The sequence below is a fragment of the Mixophyes fleayi genome, chromosome 3, assembly GCF_038048845.1.
Source record: "Mixophyes fleayi isolate aMixFle1 chromosome 3, aMixFle1.hap1, whole genome shotgun sequence".
Lineage (NCBI taxonomy): Eukaryota > Metazoa > Chordata > Amphibia > Anura > Limnodynastidae > Mixophyes > Mixophyes fleayi.
In genome coordinates, this window is record NC_134404.1 from 265,952,300 (window position 1) to 265,970,315 (window position 18,016).

Genomic DNA, 18,016 nt, shown 5'->3' on the forward strand with positions numbered 1-18,016 from the left:
TGAGTGAGCCCACTCCCTTGGCTGAGCAGCAACCCCACGCATGAATGGTCTCAGGATGCTTTACTGTTGGCATGACAAAGGACTGATGGTAGCGCTCACCTTTCCTTCTTCAAACAAGCATTTTTCCAGATGCCCCAATTAATTTGAAAAGGGGATTCATCAGAGAAAATTACTTTACCCCAGTCCTCAGCAGTCCAATCCCTGTACCTTTTGCATAATATCAGTCTGACCCTGATGTTTTTCCTGGAGAGAAGCGGCTTCATTGCTGGCCTTCTTGACACCTGCTGGCCTTCTTGACACCAAGCCGTACTCTAAAAGTCTTTGCCTCACTGTGCGTGCAGATGCACTCACACCTGCCTGCTGCCATTCTTGAGCAAGCTCTGCACTGCTGGTTCCCCAATTCTGCAGCTAAATTAACTTTAGGAGACTGTCCCGGCACTTGCTGGACTTTCTTGGGCACCCTGAAACCTTCACAACTATTGAACCTCTCTCCTTGAAGTTCTTCATGATGTGATAAAAGGTTGATTTAGGTGCAATAGTAGCAGCAATATCCTTGCCTGTGAAACCCTTTTTTGGGAAAAGCAATGATGACGTGTTTCCTTGCAGGAAACAATGGTTAACAAATGAAGAACAATGATTTTAAGCACCACCCTCCTTTTTAAAGCTTCCTGTCTGTTGTTCCATCTCAATCAGCATGACCGAGTGATCTCCAGCCTTATCCTCGTCAACACTCACCTGTGTTAACGAGAGAATCACTGACCTGATGTCAGCCATTTCCTTTGTGACAGGGCTGAAATGCAGTGGAAATGTGGTTTTTGGATAAAGTTCATTGTGAGGGCAAATTCATCTGATCACTCTTCATGACATCCTGGAGTATATGCAATTTACCATCATAAAAACTGAGGCAGCAGACTTTGTGAAATATAATAATTGTCATTCTCAAAACTTTTGGCCATGACTGTACCTCAAGGTCACAGATGCAAGGGGTGAAGTGTTGGTAAGGGCTTTGAATGTGAGGTTAAGAAGCTTGAACTGAATTCTGAAACTGGTAGGGAGCCAATGAAGGGAATTAGGCAGAAGAGAAGCGGAAGAGGTGTGGTGGGAGTGGAAGATAAGCCTAGCTACAGCATTCTGTATGGACTGAAGGTCAGAAATGTGAGAGTCGGGAAGGCCAGTGAGAAGGAGGTTGCAATAGTCAAGACAAGAAATAAGTGAACGGACCTGGATTTTTCGTTGCTTTCTGAGAGAATAAGGGATGGGTTTTTATGATACGGAGGAAGTGGCAAGATTTGGTGAGGGACTGGATATGAGGGGTAAAGCTGACAGTCGAGTCAAGGGTGACTCCAAGGCAATGGGCTTGGGTGACGAGAGAGAGTGATGTCTACAAAGAGGGAGATATTGGGAGGGAAAGCAACATTGGCAGGAGGAAAGATGATGAGCTTGGGTTGGGAGATGTTCGGTTTGAGGAAGCGCTGTGACATTCAGGTAGTTGCAGCAGAGAGACCGTACGATTGCTGGGTTAGGAAGGCTGGAGAGAGATAAGGGGAGTAAAGATATATTTTTGTATCATCAGCATAGATGTGGTGTTTGAGGCCATATGATTGAATGAGTTCACAGAGAGAGGTGGTGTAGAGAGAGAAGAGCAGAGGGCCAAGGACAGAGCTCTGTGGGACTCCAATAGAAAGGGTAAGAGGGGGGAAGGAAGAGTTGAAGCAGACACACTAAAAGAGTGGCCAGAGAGGTAGGAGGCAAACCAAGATGGAGCTGTATCGCGTAGACCAAGTGAGTGAAGGGTGGTGAGGAGAAGAGAATTATAGACTGTGTCAAAAGCAGCAGAGAGGTCTAGGAGTACAAGAAGGGAGAAGTTGGGTTTAGCTGTGAGAGTAAGTCATTTGTTTAGTGAGGACAGTTTCATTTGAGTGAAGGCGATTGAAACCAGATTGGGGAGGGTCAAAAAGAGAGCGGGAAGAGAGAAAGTAGGTCAGATGATTGAAGAGAAGTCGTTCGAGTATTTTAGAAGTAAAGGGAAGCAGAGATATGAGGTGAGAGTTGAGAGAGAGGATGAGTCAAGGGAAGGGTTTCTTGAAAATAGGGGAGATGAGAGCATGCTTGAAGGCCGAGTGGAAGATGTCATTGGGGAGAGAGAGGTTAAAGAGGTGAGCAAGGTGACAACAGGCATTGGAAGAGAGGGAGCGGAGGAACTTGGAGGGGACATGTTGTAGAAGAAGGAAAAGAGGATCTCGGGCACAGTTACAAGAGAGTAGGAGCCAAGGTTGGCAGAGTGAGTGATAGAGAGGACAGGTGGAGGGGGAAGACATGTCTGACTAGAACTGATATCATTGTGGATAGAGTCAATTTTATTTTTGAAGTAGGTGGCAAAGTAAAGAGTGGTGATGAGGAGGGAGGAGGAGGAGGTGGTGGTGAAGGGCACAGTAGAAAATTAATGATGGCAAAGAGACATCGGGTTTATTGGACAAGGAGGAGATGAGGGATATACAGTTATTTTACCTGAAGATTGGGAAATAAGGAGCAGTGGTAAACTGTCCCTGTCTTCAAAATTATTGTCCTCAGAAGCCTGTGTTTTTGTTTTGTTTTTTGCTGAGTTTTTTAAACATTATTTTTTGGCGGGGACATTTATAAAATGCTTATCCGTTCTTTTGTACGTATTAATTTTCAGGGACACACTTGGAAACTCGTATGATCTATCACCACTAGCCAATTACAGTGGAAACTGGGAAGTTCAACCTTTTTCCGGATCTAACAAAAAGTACTGGATAAATATATGCATGCCTCTAGTGCCGGAGACTGGTAAGAATGTTATGTATAAACCACATAAACACATCATCTGTCTATTTCTTTTACTGTAGGCACACCCATTGCATTTATGTTTACCTGTCGTGTTGTACTCTTTGTCAATGGCTGGAGCGTGACCATTGTAATTCTTCAGCACTGGTGGAGTGTGAGTTTGTATGCAGATCAGTAAACTGGTTAGGGACAATTTTTAAACACATATTGTAGGCAGCGTACAAATCGGTGAGATGTAGTTTTAATGCACTAAGGGCACCACTGGAAGATACATGAAGATGATCTCCAATCTCAGAGATGGACAAATACCCTTTATGGAAATGAATACCTACTGAGCAAAATTGCAGTTGTTATTGGTAGATCTTGATGAAGCAAATGTAACCACAATCGGCATATTTTGATATAACATCTATTTAATATGAATATGCTTTTAACATTATTTTGCACATCTGAGAAGTAATTTTGACAACTGATATTACTGGTGCTGTTACGATCGCTGCCAGCCGGAGATCTATGTTCTACGTTTATTATTATTATTATTATTATTATTATTATTGTTATTGTTATTGTTATTGTTATTATTATTGTCATTTGTTAGGCGCCACAAGATTTCCGCAGCGCCGTACACAGTACAAACAGTAGACTATACAGGGTGAAACCGTACAAAACAATAAACAAAAATACCAATATTTCAGAAACTCCAGGCAGGCTAATGCAATAAACACGGAGCAGAAGAACAGATAGGGAGACAGGAGGGAAGAGGGCACTGCTCGTGTGAGCTTACATCCTAAGGGAGGGTAAACAGAACAGGCACAAGGGGAGCCAGATGAGGCAAGGGGGAGAGAGGGAGAGCGAGGGGAGGAGTTGAAGGGGTTATGTGGATGGTTGGTAGGCTTTAAGGAAGAGGTGGGTTTTCGGTGCACGCTTGAAAGAGCCCAGAGTAGGAGAGACGGATGGAACGAGGGAGGTCATTCCAGTGAAGGGGGGCTGCATGGGAAAAGTCTTGGATTCTGGAGTGGGAAGAGGTGATAAGAGCGGAGGAGAGGCGGCGATCATTGGCTGAGCGCAGGGAGCGGGCAGGAGTATGAATGGAGAGGAGGTTAGAGATATAGGGGGGAATAGAGTGCGAGAGAGCCCTTGTAAGTTGTGGTGAGGAGTTTGAATAGGATTCTGTAGGGGAAGGGAAGCCAGTGTAAGGCGAGGCAGAGGAGGAGCGGCGTGAGAGGAAGATGAGTCTTGTAGCCACATTGAGTATAGAGCGGAGGGGGGAGAGATGGGAGTGGGGGAGGCCAGTGAGGAGGAGGTTGCAGTAATCCAGGCGGGAGATGAGTGTGTGGATGATCCTCAATCTTTTTCTTTCTGTACCCTGTTTACTCCTGTTCAGCTTGGTAGTACAGTAGTAATCTCAAGATTCTAAAAGTAAAGTCCAAATCGTGGTATATCAAAATATAAATACAATGCATATAGTATTACATATAGCAAAAATCCATGTGGAGTAGGTAACTTGTCAAAGCCATAGTATCAAACTGATGGATACATGTTGGTCGGGAACATAACAGAGAATAATGTAAATTCAAAATTGCGAAGGGCACCATCTTCAGAAAAGCATAATATTTTAACCACATATCTGTTTGTTTATGATCAGCCTCATGTCCGTATGGTGCTGCTGCTTGCTTAATAGAGGGCACAAAGGCCGTAAATTTGGGGGAACTTGCATCCAGTCCAAAGTGGGAAAATAAAGTTGCTGTGCTCCAGTATAAAAATGGAGATCGTTGTCCTGATGGTTTAAGGAACAGATCAACAACCATACACTTCGATTGTGATTTAAACAGAGTGGTAAGTTAATTACTGATTTTAGATTTGCTTCCATCATTATTATCATCTGTCTTTTTATATAATTACTTGCTTTTCCACCTTCAGAGAACTTTAATTTATCAATTTGTACTTTCCCTCCTACAACTTTTATCTATCTTGTTTTCCTTCTGTAATTTTTGTACAGAAGCCTTCATATGACCTGGGCAGAGTTAATCCCATTACCCTTGGATATGACACTGCTCAGTTCTGACCACTGGATACATGTAAAGTAGCTTTTTTTGCATCCAGTAGGAACAAAAAAAATGAACAACTCTGTCTAGATAAAAAGTTTTGGGCATTAAACACAGAAGGAAGCCATAGGCAATGTGTGCATCATGTTCACATACAGATAAATTGGACAGCAAATTTGATGCCTTCTTCCAAAATAAGTTTTATAGTTTCAGATATTGAAATTCAAAAACAAGTGTTAATGTAATAGCAACTGGGACAATACAGAGATGAAATAAGGTTTCTGGGGCTTTAACTTGTGATGCCATCATAGCCAAACGAACAATGATGAATATTAAATGCTAAACTCTCCAATTGCCTGCTCAGACATACATAAGCACCCGGTGCTTTTGTAGTGAATTATCTGTAGTTCTAATTCAGAGCTGGTGGAATGTATTCAATATGTTCCTGTATATGGAAGTCATTGGTGTAACTAGAGATTAGAGTCCCATAGAAATGCTGTAGAAAGGCCCCCGTACCTCCAAGCCATTGCCTGCCTCTTCTGTATTGCTAAAGTCATGGCAAGATCTGTTCCATCCCCAATCAATTCATACATTACACTACATGCATGATTATATTTTCACTAGTTGTTAAATTTGTATAATCTTCCTTCTATGCCTAAGGGCTGCCAATTTTGAATGTTGCCTGCAAAATCAGTATGCCTAGGGGGAGAGGTCCTTAAGAGGTACATGGTTTCTCCTGGGTCCATTAGCTCCTTATGTTGTTGGGCCCTATAGAAGGTACATGTGGATGTAGTTATTCCCTTTATGAAAATGGTTATTTTTCCTTGCAGTTACCACGAATGAGAAACATATTCAGCCTGCTGCAAATTTCCCCCAACTTCCTGCACAGTGGTCCTTTGAAAACTGTCACTGTGATCAGTCAACTTAACACCAGTTCATGTCTTTTTTTCATATTGGGTGTCTTAACTGAAAGCCGGCTGAGGCAGCCAGTAAATGAGTTGGGTGGTGCTAATAACTAAACCATAGAGGCTGCTGTCAAGGAACTGATTGACATGTCAGAGAAATCTACAGTACAGTGTACTCTCCATTTAAAGTATGCATGACTAATCTGCAATCCATTCACTCAGTCAGCAGTTACAAAGGGAGCATGATTGTGTCAAGAACACCTTTCATTTGCAGATGGGTTTGAACATTTTCATTGCAGTGTGTTTCACAGAGTGAAAGCTGAGGTAGAACTTTACATAAATTGTAGTCTAAACAGAGTCTAAATCAAAATCTTTAGTAAAGAAAGAAAGAAAAAAGTATTCTGTTCTGAGTTATTAAGTTATTTTCAAGAGTTAACCACAAGAAAATATAAAAAAAAATATAGTGCATGTTTGTTGTTGTTTTGTGGGATGTCTATATAGAAGAAAAGCAGTCCAGTATGAGCTGTGTTTAGCAAGCTGCTTAATGTACCTCAAAGTTTGTATACCACAACTCTAGTCTATAGCCTAATAAAGATTTTAGCAAAAACTGACTGGTTCTTTTTAAAGCTAAAACACCACCAGCATACAACTGTACTTTAAACAGGTATCTGAACAAACCACATGACATGTTTACAATGTTGTTACTGCTCCGTTGTATCTTCTTTATTCACCTTTTTACATATGTACTTGCCCATCTTTTGGGCAACTATAAATTTTCATGAGTATTTTTAATCATCAAACTGCCAGCTTTCAGTAACTTGGGTCTGAGTGGTCACATGAGATCCGGAACTCCTGGCCACACCAACAACCAATTTAAATAAGGCAAACAGTACTTTGTAGCTAATGCTCTCATTCATAATGTGTCGCAACTATAGGTTGCAAATATTTTTTTAAAATTTTACTCGCGTTGTACTGTTTAAAGGGTCACTCCCCTCAAACATGTTCTTTTTTTTTTTCTTTTTTTTTATATTGGATAAAAACAGAATTAAAATCTATTTGGTTAGAGTGCCTTTTAGGTTAGAGCAGTGGATCCCAAACTTTTTCAGTTCAAGGCACCCTTAGGGTTTCCATAATTTTTTCTAGGCACCCCTCAGCCAAAATAATTACCAAGTAGCCATCAGCCTTGCTTACCACTGGTCCTGGCCGAGGCACCCCTGTGAGATCTCCGAGGCACCCCAGGGAGCCTAGGCACACAGTTTGGGAACCACTGGGTTAGAGTATATAAATCTGCATGATATGTACACTGTAATTACATTACTGCTTTTCTAAAAGTTACTTCTGTTATCAAGGATCATATTTACCTATCTTTTATTTTTTTTATTTTTTTTGTAGGACTCCATACCTATATTAATCGCAGAAACTGAGAACTGTGACTATACTTTGTTGTGGACCACAGCGTCGGCGTGTCCTCTGACTGTAAACACACAAGATGACTGTCGAGTCACAAACCCTGCCACAGGTAATGATATCCATAGCACTAACCAAAGGAATGTTATGAGAAATCTTAATTGAATTTGAAAGGGAGCGTTCCGTTTGAATAAAGATTAAAAATGGGTAGCTGTATTTGAACCACTGGCTGTGTAATTCAGAATGCATTATGGTGTGCAACACTATATCAAATAGAACTTTTATTATTGAAAAACATCAATGATTAAAGATGTTAGATGGGACTCTTGGTGAAAAACAGTGTTTGGATGTGAGAATACTATGAAAAGGCCTGCATTATTTTAAATGATTATACTTTTTCTCTTTAGACAATTTTGTATGTATGTGAAATTAATATTTTTTAGGGAGTTATGTTTGTCTCTGTATTCATAGTTTGTGATATATATAATTTTTTTTACCTGGGATTTTTAAACGTATTAGACTTTTCCAGCACGTGATATTAACAGTTCTTATTGGATATTCTTCGGCTATAAATGATAACTGCAGCGGAGTTTGAATTTATTAAATATTTCCCTCCAGGTTATCTCTTTGATCTGTTATCATTATCAAGCAAGGACGGTTATGTTGTTAAGGATCGTGAGCGATCAATTCAGTTGAATGTTTGCAGTGACTTTAAGAATACTGTTTGTGACACTGGAGTTGGTAAGTTTTAAATAAGCAACCTGTTTCATACTTTTTACTAATATAGGTATAATGGTTACACAACATAAAATTATATTATGCTAACATAAAGCTAAATCATCATTCCCAAAATGATTTGATCAGGCAGAGCAGAAACTCTGTTCAGCCAATGATCCCAATGGAGACAGCCCAAGAACTTGCAGGGTCGCACTCTTTGCTTAGGTCAGTCTACCTGGTCACAGTTATGTGATCATTTGCACTGAATGATCATATCATGTAGTGTGTAAACAGCTGGAAAGTATACTGTGGTTTTTAGAGCTTTGACTGGCTGCATTTTAGTTATTACCTTATACACACCAAAAACGGTTATAATGATAATAAATATGTAAAAACATTTTTGTTTTAGGACATCTAAGTGGTGCTGCGATATTTTAGATAAAAGTTTTTATATCAGGAACCCTTCTGCTAATGTACATCTGCTACAATGTATTGAAGAATTGCTAACTTTCCTTAAATGTCTGCTGGACAGGTGTGTGTGTAACAGAAGGTGGGAAGCACATTAATGCAGGAATGTCTCAGAGTCGACTCACATATTCGGATCAGGTGATAACACTTGAATATAAGGATGGTGACAAATGCAGCAACAACCCTTTTCTGAAACACCATAGTATTTTTACCTTTGTGTGTGGAGCAGATGGTCAACCTGTCCTCAGGTCATTCAATAAAGAGACATGTATGTGGCAGTTCTCGTGGCACACTTCTCTGGTCTGTGAACAAAAGGTGTGTATAAAAACAACGATTTTTAAATGTATGTGGGGAATATCATTTTACATATTATCAAGTCAATAGATGTTCCAAAATACACCATTAAAAAAAAAAAAATCATAGTCCATTGTTTAATATTTGCTTATTCCTGCAACAGATTAAATGCTCAGTGCAAAATGGCACATCCATTATTGACCTGAGTCCTCTGATGAAACGCTTTGGTAATTATGAAGTCCTGCAAGGTACTCAGAAAGATGACTCTTCTGATTTTTACATCAATATCTGCAAGCCTTTAAATTATGATGTGGATGTAAGATGTCCACCAGGGGCAGCAGCGTGCCGTTTGACTGCTAGTGGACAACCCATTGTAAGTACATTGAAAACTTATTGTTGGAAGGTTCGTCTCTTGCAAAAGAAATGGAAAATACATATGCTTTGTTTGCCACTAACTATCTTTTCAGTTCATGGCCCTTATCAAACTATAATATATTTTGTTTTTGATAACTTTCATTTTGGTCTACAATAATCTTTTAAATAGCACAGAACATATTCATTTCAATAAATGTGTTTGTTAGAAACAGGCAAAAAAAAAAAGAAAGATTAGGAATATATAGGCGCAAATATGGAAAGCATCCCTTTTCTAATGCAAATGATATCACCTCCCACAGCTATGACATATGCAAAAATATAATAGAACAATAGGCGCTAGCCAAATACCAGCATAGAATATAAAACGATGTAAAAGTCATATATTGGACAGAATCTAATAGTCCTTATTGAGTATTACACACAATGCTACAATCAGTCACAGTGGATGTAAAGTAATAAAACGATAGTTTATGGATACTTCCCCGTCCAGTAGGAAAAAATTCTCCTATTCCTTAAAACGCATATCCACAGTCTTCCAACTGTGACTTAGTTCTTATATCGCTTCCTCCTCCCTTGTAAGCACAATATGGAATGTTCCTTGTCTGAACCTTTACTCAAACATCCATCTGCAACAAGTGCAGGAGTCACTATATATATATATATATATATATATATATATATATATATATATATATATATATATATATATATATAATAAGAAAATATATAATGAGAAAATATAATGAGAAAAAGAAAAACATAGTGCGTATCTGTGGCTTTCCAATAAAAACACTATTAGACTCTGTCCAATATTTGACTTTTATATTCTATGCTGGTATTGGGCTAGCGCCTATTTTTCAATATTTTTGTATCTGTTACTTACTACAGGACCTTTTCCTTATCTATATATGATGCCTACAGGTTAGAAATAATGATGTTAGAACCTTGCTGAAACCTGCTCTGATTAAAAGCCATATATATATATATATATATATATATATATATATATATATATATATATATATTAGTTCCATATTAGAGTTTGGAAACGTAAACATGGTCTTATAAGCTTCTCTGTTTTGGCAGATTATAATACAACTTCTGTTTTTTGAAGGACATTGGCCACTCAACTGGTGCTCCACAGATTGATCGGGAGAGACAAACCATTTCAATCAAAATGGATAGCCCAATGCCTTGTGATTCAGATAAACAGTCAAACTATTCCACCATCATTATGTTTCATTGTAAGATGGGGACAGATCTGGTAAGTACATAAGTACATTGCTTCACCTAAAACTCTGTTCAATATGGAATGCATAAAGTATAAGAGCACTAATAGCTTTTCTCTGTTGTATTCATTTGAATACGTCCCCTGTTTGCAACCAGTAAAGTGCGGCTGCATCATCTGGAATCATCTTGTAATGACTACATGTTCCAGCATCTAAACTTTGTGTGTTATGGCTAAAATATGAATAGTGTGGACTTTTCTTCTCAATTTAAGTGAGTTGGTCCAGAGAGCGGTGTTCCATGTAATATTAATTGTTAAGGGGTGTTCATTGTTTTTGGTAGTGTGTATTTGGGCACTCAGGGTGAGTGGCAGGATTGCATAAGTTGCTTGGTGATCACCACTATTGCCTGATGATTCCCAATGGTTCAAGTCATTTTGTAACTTTCCCAAATGATCAAAATATTGTTAAGTCCATACACCTCACAGCACATTCCTGTACTCATCAGGGTATGCCCACTTTCTTCTTCCTCTACTCCAGTCTTCCTACCTTATACACCGTTTGTTCGGTAGTGGTTAGTGTTCTCTGCACACCTCATAGTTGAGAACTTCTATAGAGGAAGCCCAGCAATTTCATCCAATGAACCTTTGGGGCTTAAGTCCTAAGGAAATCACAAGTGAAACCACAGTGATTTCAAACAGTGAAGCCACTGCTGCTTTATCTCAGATTCTGCTCTGTTACACAGGAACAGTTTTGAAGACTAAACCTATCCTTTGCTGACTCACTGGAGAGGAAATCTCATCTGACAGTGAGACAGCTTTGTTTTACGACCTGTAACAGTACTGTGCCATACCGTAGGGGACAGCCCGGGTTCGCCTGTTGGATAGAGCTGATCTAGCAAGTATTGCTGCCTAAGCAATGTACATATTTGTATTGTTTGTAATTTGGTGTGTCTGAAAAAGGATTTATGCACCAAAGTACAGCTTTTGAATGTATATATAGATCAGCTAGCTGCAAGACGTTTTATTTTGGGGCACGTTATAATGGTTTCCTTTATGTCATCAACAGGGAAGACCAAAGTTTGTCCAGCGGTCTGAATGCAGTTATCTATTTGAGTGGGACACCCCATTAGTGTGTCCAGATGATGAAACCGTTTCAGGATGTCTATTGACAGACCAGCAGCTCCAATACACCTTCAATTTAACCAGCCTCTCTGTGGAAACACACAAAGTAAGAAAAGGATAGCGTTTTCAGTGTTCATGATTACAATCAGACTGTATAATAGGAAGATATTAGTCCCCGCAGTCACTTTCCCCTCTTCACAATACAGATTAGATTGAACACAATCATAATCTCCTTCACAGGGCCCCCAGTTCAACTTCCAGCAGTAAAAATTAGACCCAAAGTATCACTAAATGACTAATATTACCAGCAGTACAGATTCGCCCCTACCTTCCCCATCTGGACTGCTGCTGGTAATAGTCATTTAATGATACTTTGGGTCCAATTGTACTGCTGGAAGTTATGTTTATTGTTAAAGCTCTTCCAAGAACAGAGAGAACTTTATTATAGTTGGGGAAATGACAGCCTTGTTGCTTGTTAGCTAAGCTATGCATCCTCTAAGCCTTCTGTTGCTTGACATGCCATTCGTGGCTTGAATTGGTATGTGCAGCTGAATGTGTTTTGTAAGTTAGTAAAATGCATAATGTTATAATGATATCTTTAATTGTTTTTGCGTAGACATCTGATCTTAATCCTTACTACATTGGAGTGTGTTCACCTGCACAAAATGTACCTATCGGTAAATGTGACGGCGCTGTGTGTTTTCCGTCAGGAAACACTGCTTTTTCTTTTGGGAATGCAAAGCAAATGAAAATGGAGTATCGCCATCAAGAGGATATGATAGTACTTCAGTATGCTGGAGGAGACTCTTGCCCCCAAGGTATACATTCTCCTGTTCTAGTGTAATCCTAAGGTACAGTGACTAAGCTGTCTTCTATTTCTTTCAAGGTGTTTTTGTTTACACATATTTATTGCTTTGTGCATCTTAGAAACGCAGGGGACATTAGTCATTAACAGTATAATTTAATTTATATTATATAAAATAACCTTAAGTAGCATATTAATATCCATTTTGTGTGGATAACATTTTGCGCTTAGGTTAAAAAATTTTTTTAATGTACTTTTGCTTCTCTTCCTCTCTCTCAATGGCCTGCTAACAATAGATGCTATATTATTATTGTCTAACTGATGGTGGTTACTGTATAGCCTAGGTAGCTAGTGCATGGCTGCATGAGTAAGAGATATAATTATCGGTGGTAATCGTTTTTACGATTACCACTATAACGACACCAAGGACTCCTCCAATTAAAATCCGAATCTGTAAAAGAAGATGTAAAGAGAAGCAGACTTACCTGCATCTTGACGTTGGAGATGTCTGATGACCACAGGATGCTGACTGCAATTGACTCCGACTACTGAGCTTTCTGTCAGGAGACTTTTTAACGTCAGTGCGACTTCTATCCCTATTAATTTAAAGCGGCAATGTTTGGTTAAGTGTTTAAACATTTAACCTGCAGGGTTTGACAATGCTGCTTTAAATTAAAAGGGATAGAAGTCACACTGACGTTAAAGTCTCCTGACGGACACCTCGGTAGTTGGAGTCGCTTACAGTCAGCATCCTGCGGCCAACGGACATCTCCAACGTCAAGATGCAGGTAAGTCTGCTTCTCATTAAATCTTTTTTTTTTTTTTAACTGATTCGGATTTTAATTGGAGGAGTCCTCGGTGTCGGAATATTCCACACAGATAACCCGTAGCCATCCCATAATAGCTGCTCTTGTTGGACACTGGATTCTCCAATAAAGTGTTATTAAATCTAGAAAACATTTTAGCATGAAATTGTATTTGTCACATTGATAACAGACAGTATTTAAAGCCTAAACTATTAAGACACACTTTTTTTTCATACAAAGATGGCATGCAGGGGGTTTTGTGGCAATAACAGCTATTCTGTAGAAACGAGTCACGTTGGTTACTCAGTATTGTCACTAGTTCTACTGTATTGATATGCTCCAATCTTCTGAATATTGCTTAAGGCCAAAAAGCTCTCTACTGTGTATATGTAATAGATCTAAAGCTTACCTCAGATATTCTGTAAATGTGAAGAAAACATACAACTGACCTGAAAGAGCCTTACCAGAAAATAAAGTACATAACCGTCATGTGAAATAGATTGTGATGAAAGTATTATACATAATTTCCGCCTTCTAAAAATTGCAATCCGTTTGTACATACAGACACGTACACATGTGCTTTCTTCTCCATGTGGGAAGCACAGTGGCTTAGTGGTTAGCACTTCTTCCTAACAGCACTGGGGTCTTGAATTCAATTCCCGACCATGGCCTTATCTGTGTGGAGTTTGTATGTTCTCCCTGTGTTTGCGTGGGTTTTCTCCCACACTTCAAAAACATACTGGTAGGCTAATTGGCTGCTATCAAATTGACCTTAGTCTGTGTGTCTGTCTGTGTGTGCGTGTTAGGGAATTTAGACTGTAAGCCTCAATGGGGCAGGTACTGATGTGAGTGAGTTCTCTGTCCAGCGCTGCGGAATTAGTGGCGCTGTATAAATAAATGGTGATGATGATCTGGCCCCTAGTTGGCTTTCTCTTACTAGCACGCTCTATTTTTCAAACAGTGATGGGGCTTTTTATCCCTTCAACCTACACATGAAAAGGGCTGACCACCAATTATAACATCGCTATTCATTTGCATGGGGAAGGGGAAACCTATGTATCCATTGTTGCCATGATAACTGCTATGAGATGGTGTTACATTTAGAAACTAAAAATAAATAATGAAATGCTGCAATAAATAATGTTTCAGGCTCTATGATTTAAAAATGAATGGGCCCAGACACCAGTAAAAAATGTATTTCATGGTGGGTTGTGGGTAAATATAATGAATATTTATATTACCTTATATTTTAGGTGAGTAATTGTAAATAGCGGTGAAGTTAACTATGAGTAGAGCCCAGTCTCTCGGTCGCGATCGCGTTTCCCCTGCCCCGTCTGGTTTTCCCGTGCCGTGCCACTACGGCCTCTCCACAGTACTCCATCTCACCCATCTTTCTCACCCACACTCACTCTCTCCACCAGCTCGGACTCACTTTTACGGTGAAAAAATAATGGTTAATCGACCGTAGCTATCTCTACACCAGCTTTCTGTCCCACTGGTTCGCTCTCTCTCTATCCCACACTTTCACCTGTGCTCTCTCTACCCCTCTCGGCTCTCTCTCTCTCTGACTGTCGGTTCGTCAAATAGGTTGCTATGGATCACAGTACGGCTGACTTGCAGCTGTACAATATGCACTGTACAGCAGCAATCAGATAATTGCTTTCATTGTCTGTAGCTGGGTACACACTACAGGGTTTTTGTCCAATAATCGGCTCAACCAGCCGGCATACGACCGCTCTTTCGAAAGTCGGGTCAGTGTGTGTAGTGACACGATGGTCGAAAGTCTGCCCAAATAGACGATTGTCGCCTCATTTGGTTGGTCGTATCGTTCAATATTTTCCTTCCAATCTCCTTTCCGTTGTGTAGTGTGTATAAATTTCCGACCGATCCACGACAATCCTCCGATACTTCCTCGACCTGGGGGGCATGTGTATGTAAATTTGTGATGCCTGTACCAGTCCCACGTGGTGCGGTATCCGCACATCACTGACTTGTTTTTTGTATCGATGTGTATTGCACCTGTCTGGCTGCAGACCATTACACTTGTGTAAAGCACGTGTGTTATTACCCTTTGTATCTATATTGGAAACCTATTCATATTTACCCTTTATAAACTTATACCTTTATAAACTATTGAACTTATAAAGTCATATTAACCTTTATTAACTAATATTTGTAAAATACCCAGAATAAACCACACAGTGTTCATGCAACAGTTTTATTGCAGGAGAAAAAGTACAACATTTTTTATTGCAGAATATGACAAGTGAAAAAAATAGCAATACACTTTAAAGGTGCTACTGGTTTTGTGGCAGAACTGTTCCAAACAGCATATACATTTCAACAAAATTTTTCTCAAGGTTTTTAATTTTTTTTCTTGATGTCGCTTGGGTTTCTATTTCCTTTGATTTCCTTACCTACGAAACAAGGAAATAAAAAAAAGGTTTGCCATTAAACTTCTGTATCTGTAATTTATATCAAACACCAGAAATACTCACATTTGCTCACCTTGCACATTGCTCGAGATCAGTTTATGTTGTGGTCCCTGTGGCGCAATCGCAATAGTAGCGGGCTTAACCTCCATATATTCTGGAAAACAGGCGCCATTTTGGTTAAGTATAACGGTACAGGTATGTGACCAAAGCATTTAGTTGTCTACACATGTTCACTGAAATACCTTTGTGTTTAACTTCTTTCATATCTTGTTTGATAACAGGTGTTACATTAGTGCTATCAGTGGTATCTAAACAGGCCTTCTCACCGTTAATTCTTCGTTCTGAAAAAATATATGTTACAAGTTAGGCATTTGCATTGCTTCGTGTGAAACTAGAATGAAATAAAGTCCTTTAAACAGGTACACTACACGTGCTACTCACCTTTTTTTTTAATGTCGTAGTCGTACTGGTCTAGTACTTTGACCATCATCTCCACCTCTCTTGGACTCATTGGCTTTGCTCTTTGCTCTTCTTGAGCATCTCCATCCCCCACCTTAACTGTTTCAACATTTTTTGGCCCTTCCAGCACCATCTCTGACTCAGTCTCCTCGCCCGCAACCCCCACTGGCACCTTCTCACCCGCAACCCCCACTGACACCTTCTCCTCACTCGCCATCTTCTCCCGCTCCTCGGCGCCAGACAGGCTCCTTTCATTTTATACACTCAGACATGGGCGTTCGTTTCTGCTGTGGACCAATCGGCGATGATGCCCGCAGAGAATGGAGCATTCCATTACATACTAAGAGATTTCATTGTTAGGGAATAATTATTGCATTGCACTTTACCAGTTAAATGTTTTTTCTAAATTTTATGTATGGTAATAAACTTCTATATTATAGGAATGAATGAAGAGACAGTGTTGTCTTCTCTTTTTATGCGGCTTTGGGTGTTAACTATAGTGAAACCTCTGCCCCTTTATGTTAATGTCTTTGGTATATAGTTATATGCCCCGCAAATGATGCTTTAGTGTGTACGAAATTAAAATTATTGCTCACGACAACATGGCTGTAAAGAGTCGCTAACGGGACGGCCACTCTTCCCTTTATCGTCTAAAACAATGCTAGTGTGTATGCAGTCCATGGACCGAGCGGATGTAAAATCGACATAAAAAGTTGGTGGAAGATTCTGTAGTGTGTACCCAGCTTAATGTGCCTTGGACAGATAAATGCTAATTGAGGATTGGTGGTTGTGGGTAAATTAGTCCCAGTTTCTTTTTCCTACCTTTCGTTAATTTCCCTTAATACACATTAACACATGATCTGAATGCTTTTGACAAAAGGTTTCATTATATTTATAGTTTCAAATGTATTTGTTTTCTAAACCCATCTCCAATATGGGTGATCTTATGAAGGCTCTTATTAATATGAATATATTTGAATATGTTGAAAATGAATTGCAATTTTTAGTGACGTGGCTTTAAATCCAATAGACCATGCCACTCTTTCTATTTTTGAGGGATTACATACTATAGTTACCATCTCTTACATTTTTGTGCTACAACTTTTCATTAAATCATTTGTGCAAGCTGCCATTTTACTGGATCAAGATAATGGAAATGTAACTATCCATTGGAAACACTGTCACCCTGAGGTCAAATTATCATTATCGCTAATACTTGCTTGAAAAAGCAATGTTAGTGAGTTGACTGAGTGGTATGGGAAATTACATATTTATTTGGAACTTTCAGTCTGGTAAATGGTAATCATTATCGAAGTGTCAAAATTGTTCTCTTACAGCAAATGACAGCAGACAGTCCACCATCTTGTTTAAATGTGATGAAGGTGCTGGAAAGGGAACGCCTGGTCTACTGAGTGAAACCAGGGGATGCTCGGCTACTTTTGAATGGAAAACACAGCTAGCTTGTCTTCCAAGGAAGTTGGACTGCAGGTTCATAATGCACCACAAGACCTATGATCTGAGAATGCTCTCCTCAATGACAGGATCCTGGCACTTCACTAATAACGGCAACAAGTAAGTCACTTCTATGCTACTAAATAATACAGGGCAGAGAGCACAGTATTTGTCGATGTTTTGCCACTGCGAAATGGGAAACCTGAAGTTGCAAATTTGCAATTCCTTTGTGTGTCCCTTTTTTTTTTTTTTTTTTTTTTTTTTACTTAAATCGTAGTCCTAAAACGCAAGTAGTTACTATTAGTAATGCATTGTGTAAAGGAAACGCTTTTCTTTTTTTTTTTTTCTTAAAATTATTGAAGAGGAACTCAAAACGTAGATTATTTTTAATACTGCAGCTCCAGATTGTTTACTTATCACTGGAGAGAGTGATTTCTGTTATGTTAATAAATAAAAACATGGATGTATTGCCATCTAGCATGTTTGTTTTGGGTTTTGTTTTTTTTTTGTTTTTTTTATACAGTCCTAAATTTAGTAGCATTTTTTTTTTTTTTTTTTTTTTTATATGTATGCACGTTTGGAGTCCACTTAAGGCTTTTTTTTTATTATTTTTATCATTTGCAATAGTTGTTTGAAATTCTCTTCACATTAGTAGTTTCAGATGTACTGTGTGTGTCTCAACATTATTCATTA

The 18,016-nt window shown here is 39.1% G+C and overlaps 1 protein-coding gene across 1 annotated transcript in view; it reads left to right on the forward strand.

Moving 5' to 3' along the window:
- The window catches only part of IGF2R (insulin like growth factor 2 receptor), a 106,350-nt gene that overhangs the window by 76,995 nt on the left and 11,339 nt on the right, over positions 1–18,016 (forward strand). The window contains exons 30-39 of the mRNA XM_075203565.1: positions 2,678–2,808; positions 4,451–4,641; positions 7,148–7,274; positions 7,781–7,903; positions 8,412–8,662; positions 8,805–9,014; positions 10,131–10,280; positions 11,311–11,472; positions 11,983–12,184; positions 17,209–17,443. Coding sequence (XP_075059666.1) covers positions 2,678–2,808; positions 4,451–4,641; positions 7,148–7,274; positions 7,781–7,903; positions 8,412–8,662; positions 8,805–9,014; positions 10,131–10,280; positions 11,311–11,472; positions 11,983–12,184; positions 17,209–17,443 — 1,782 coding nt within the window. The remainder of the gene's footprint in view (positions 1–2,677; positions 2,809–4,450; positions 4,642–7,147; positions 7,275–7,780; positions 7,904–8,411; positions 8,663–8,804; positions 9,015–10,130; positions 10,281–11,310; positions 11,473–11,982; positions 12,185–17,208; positions 17,444–18,016) is intronic.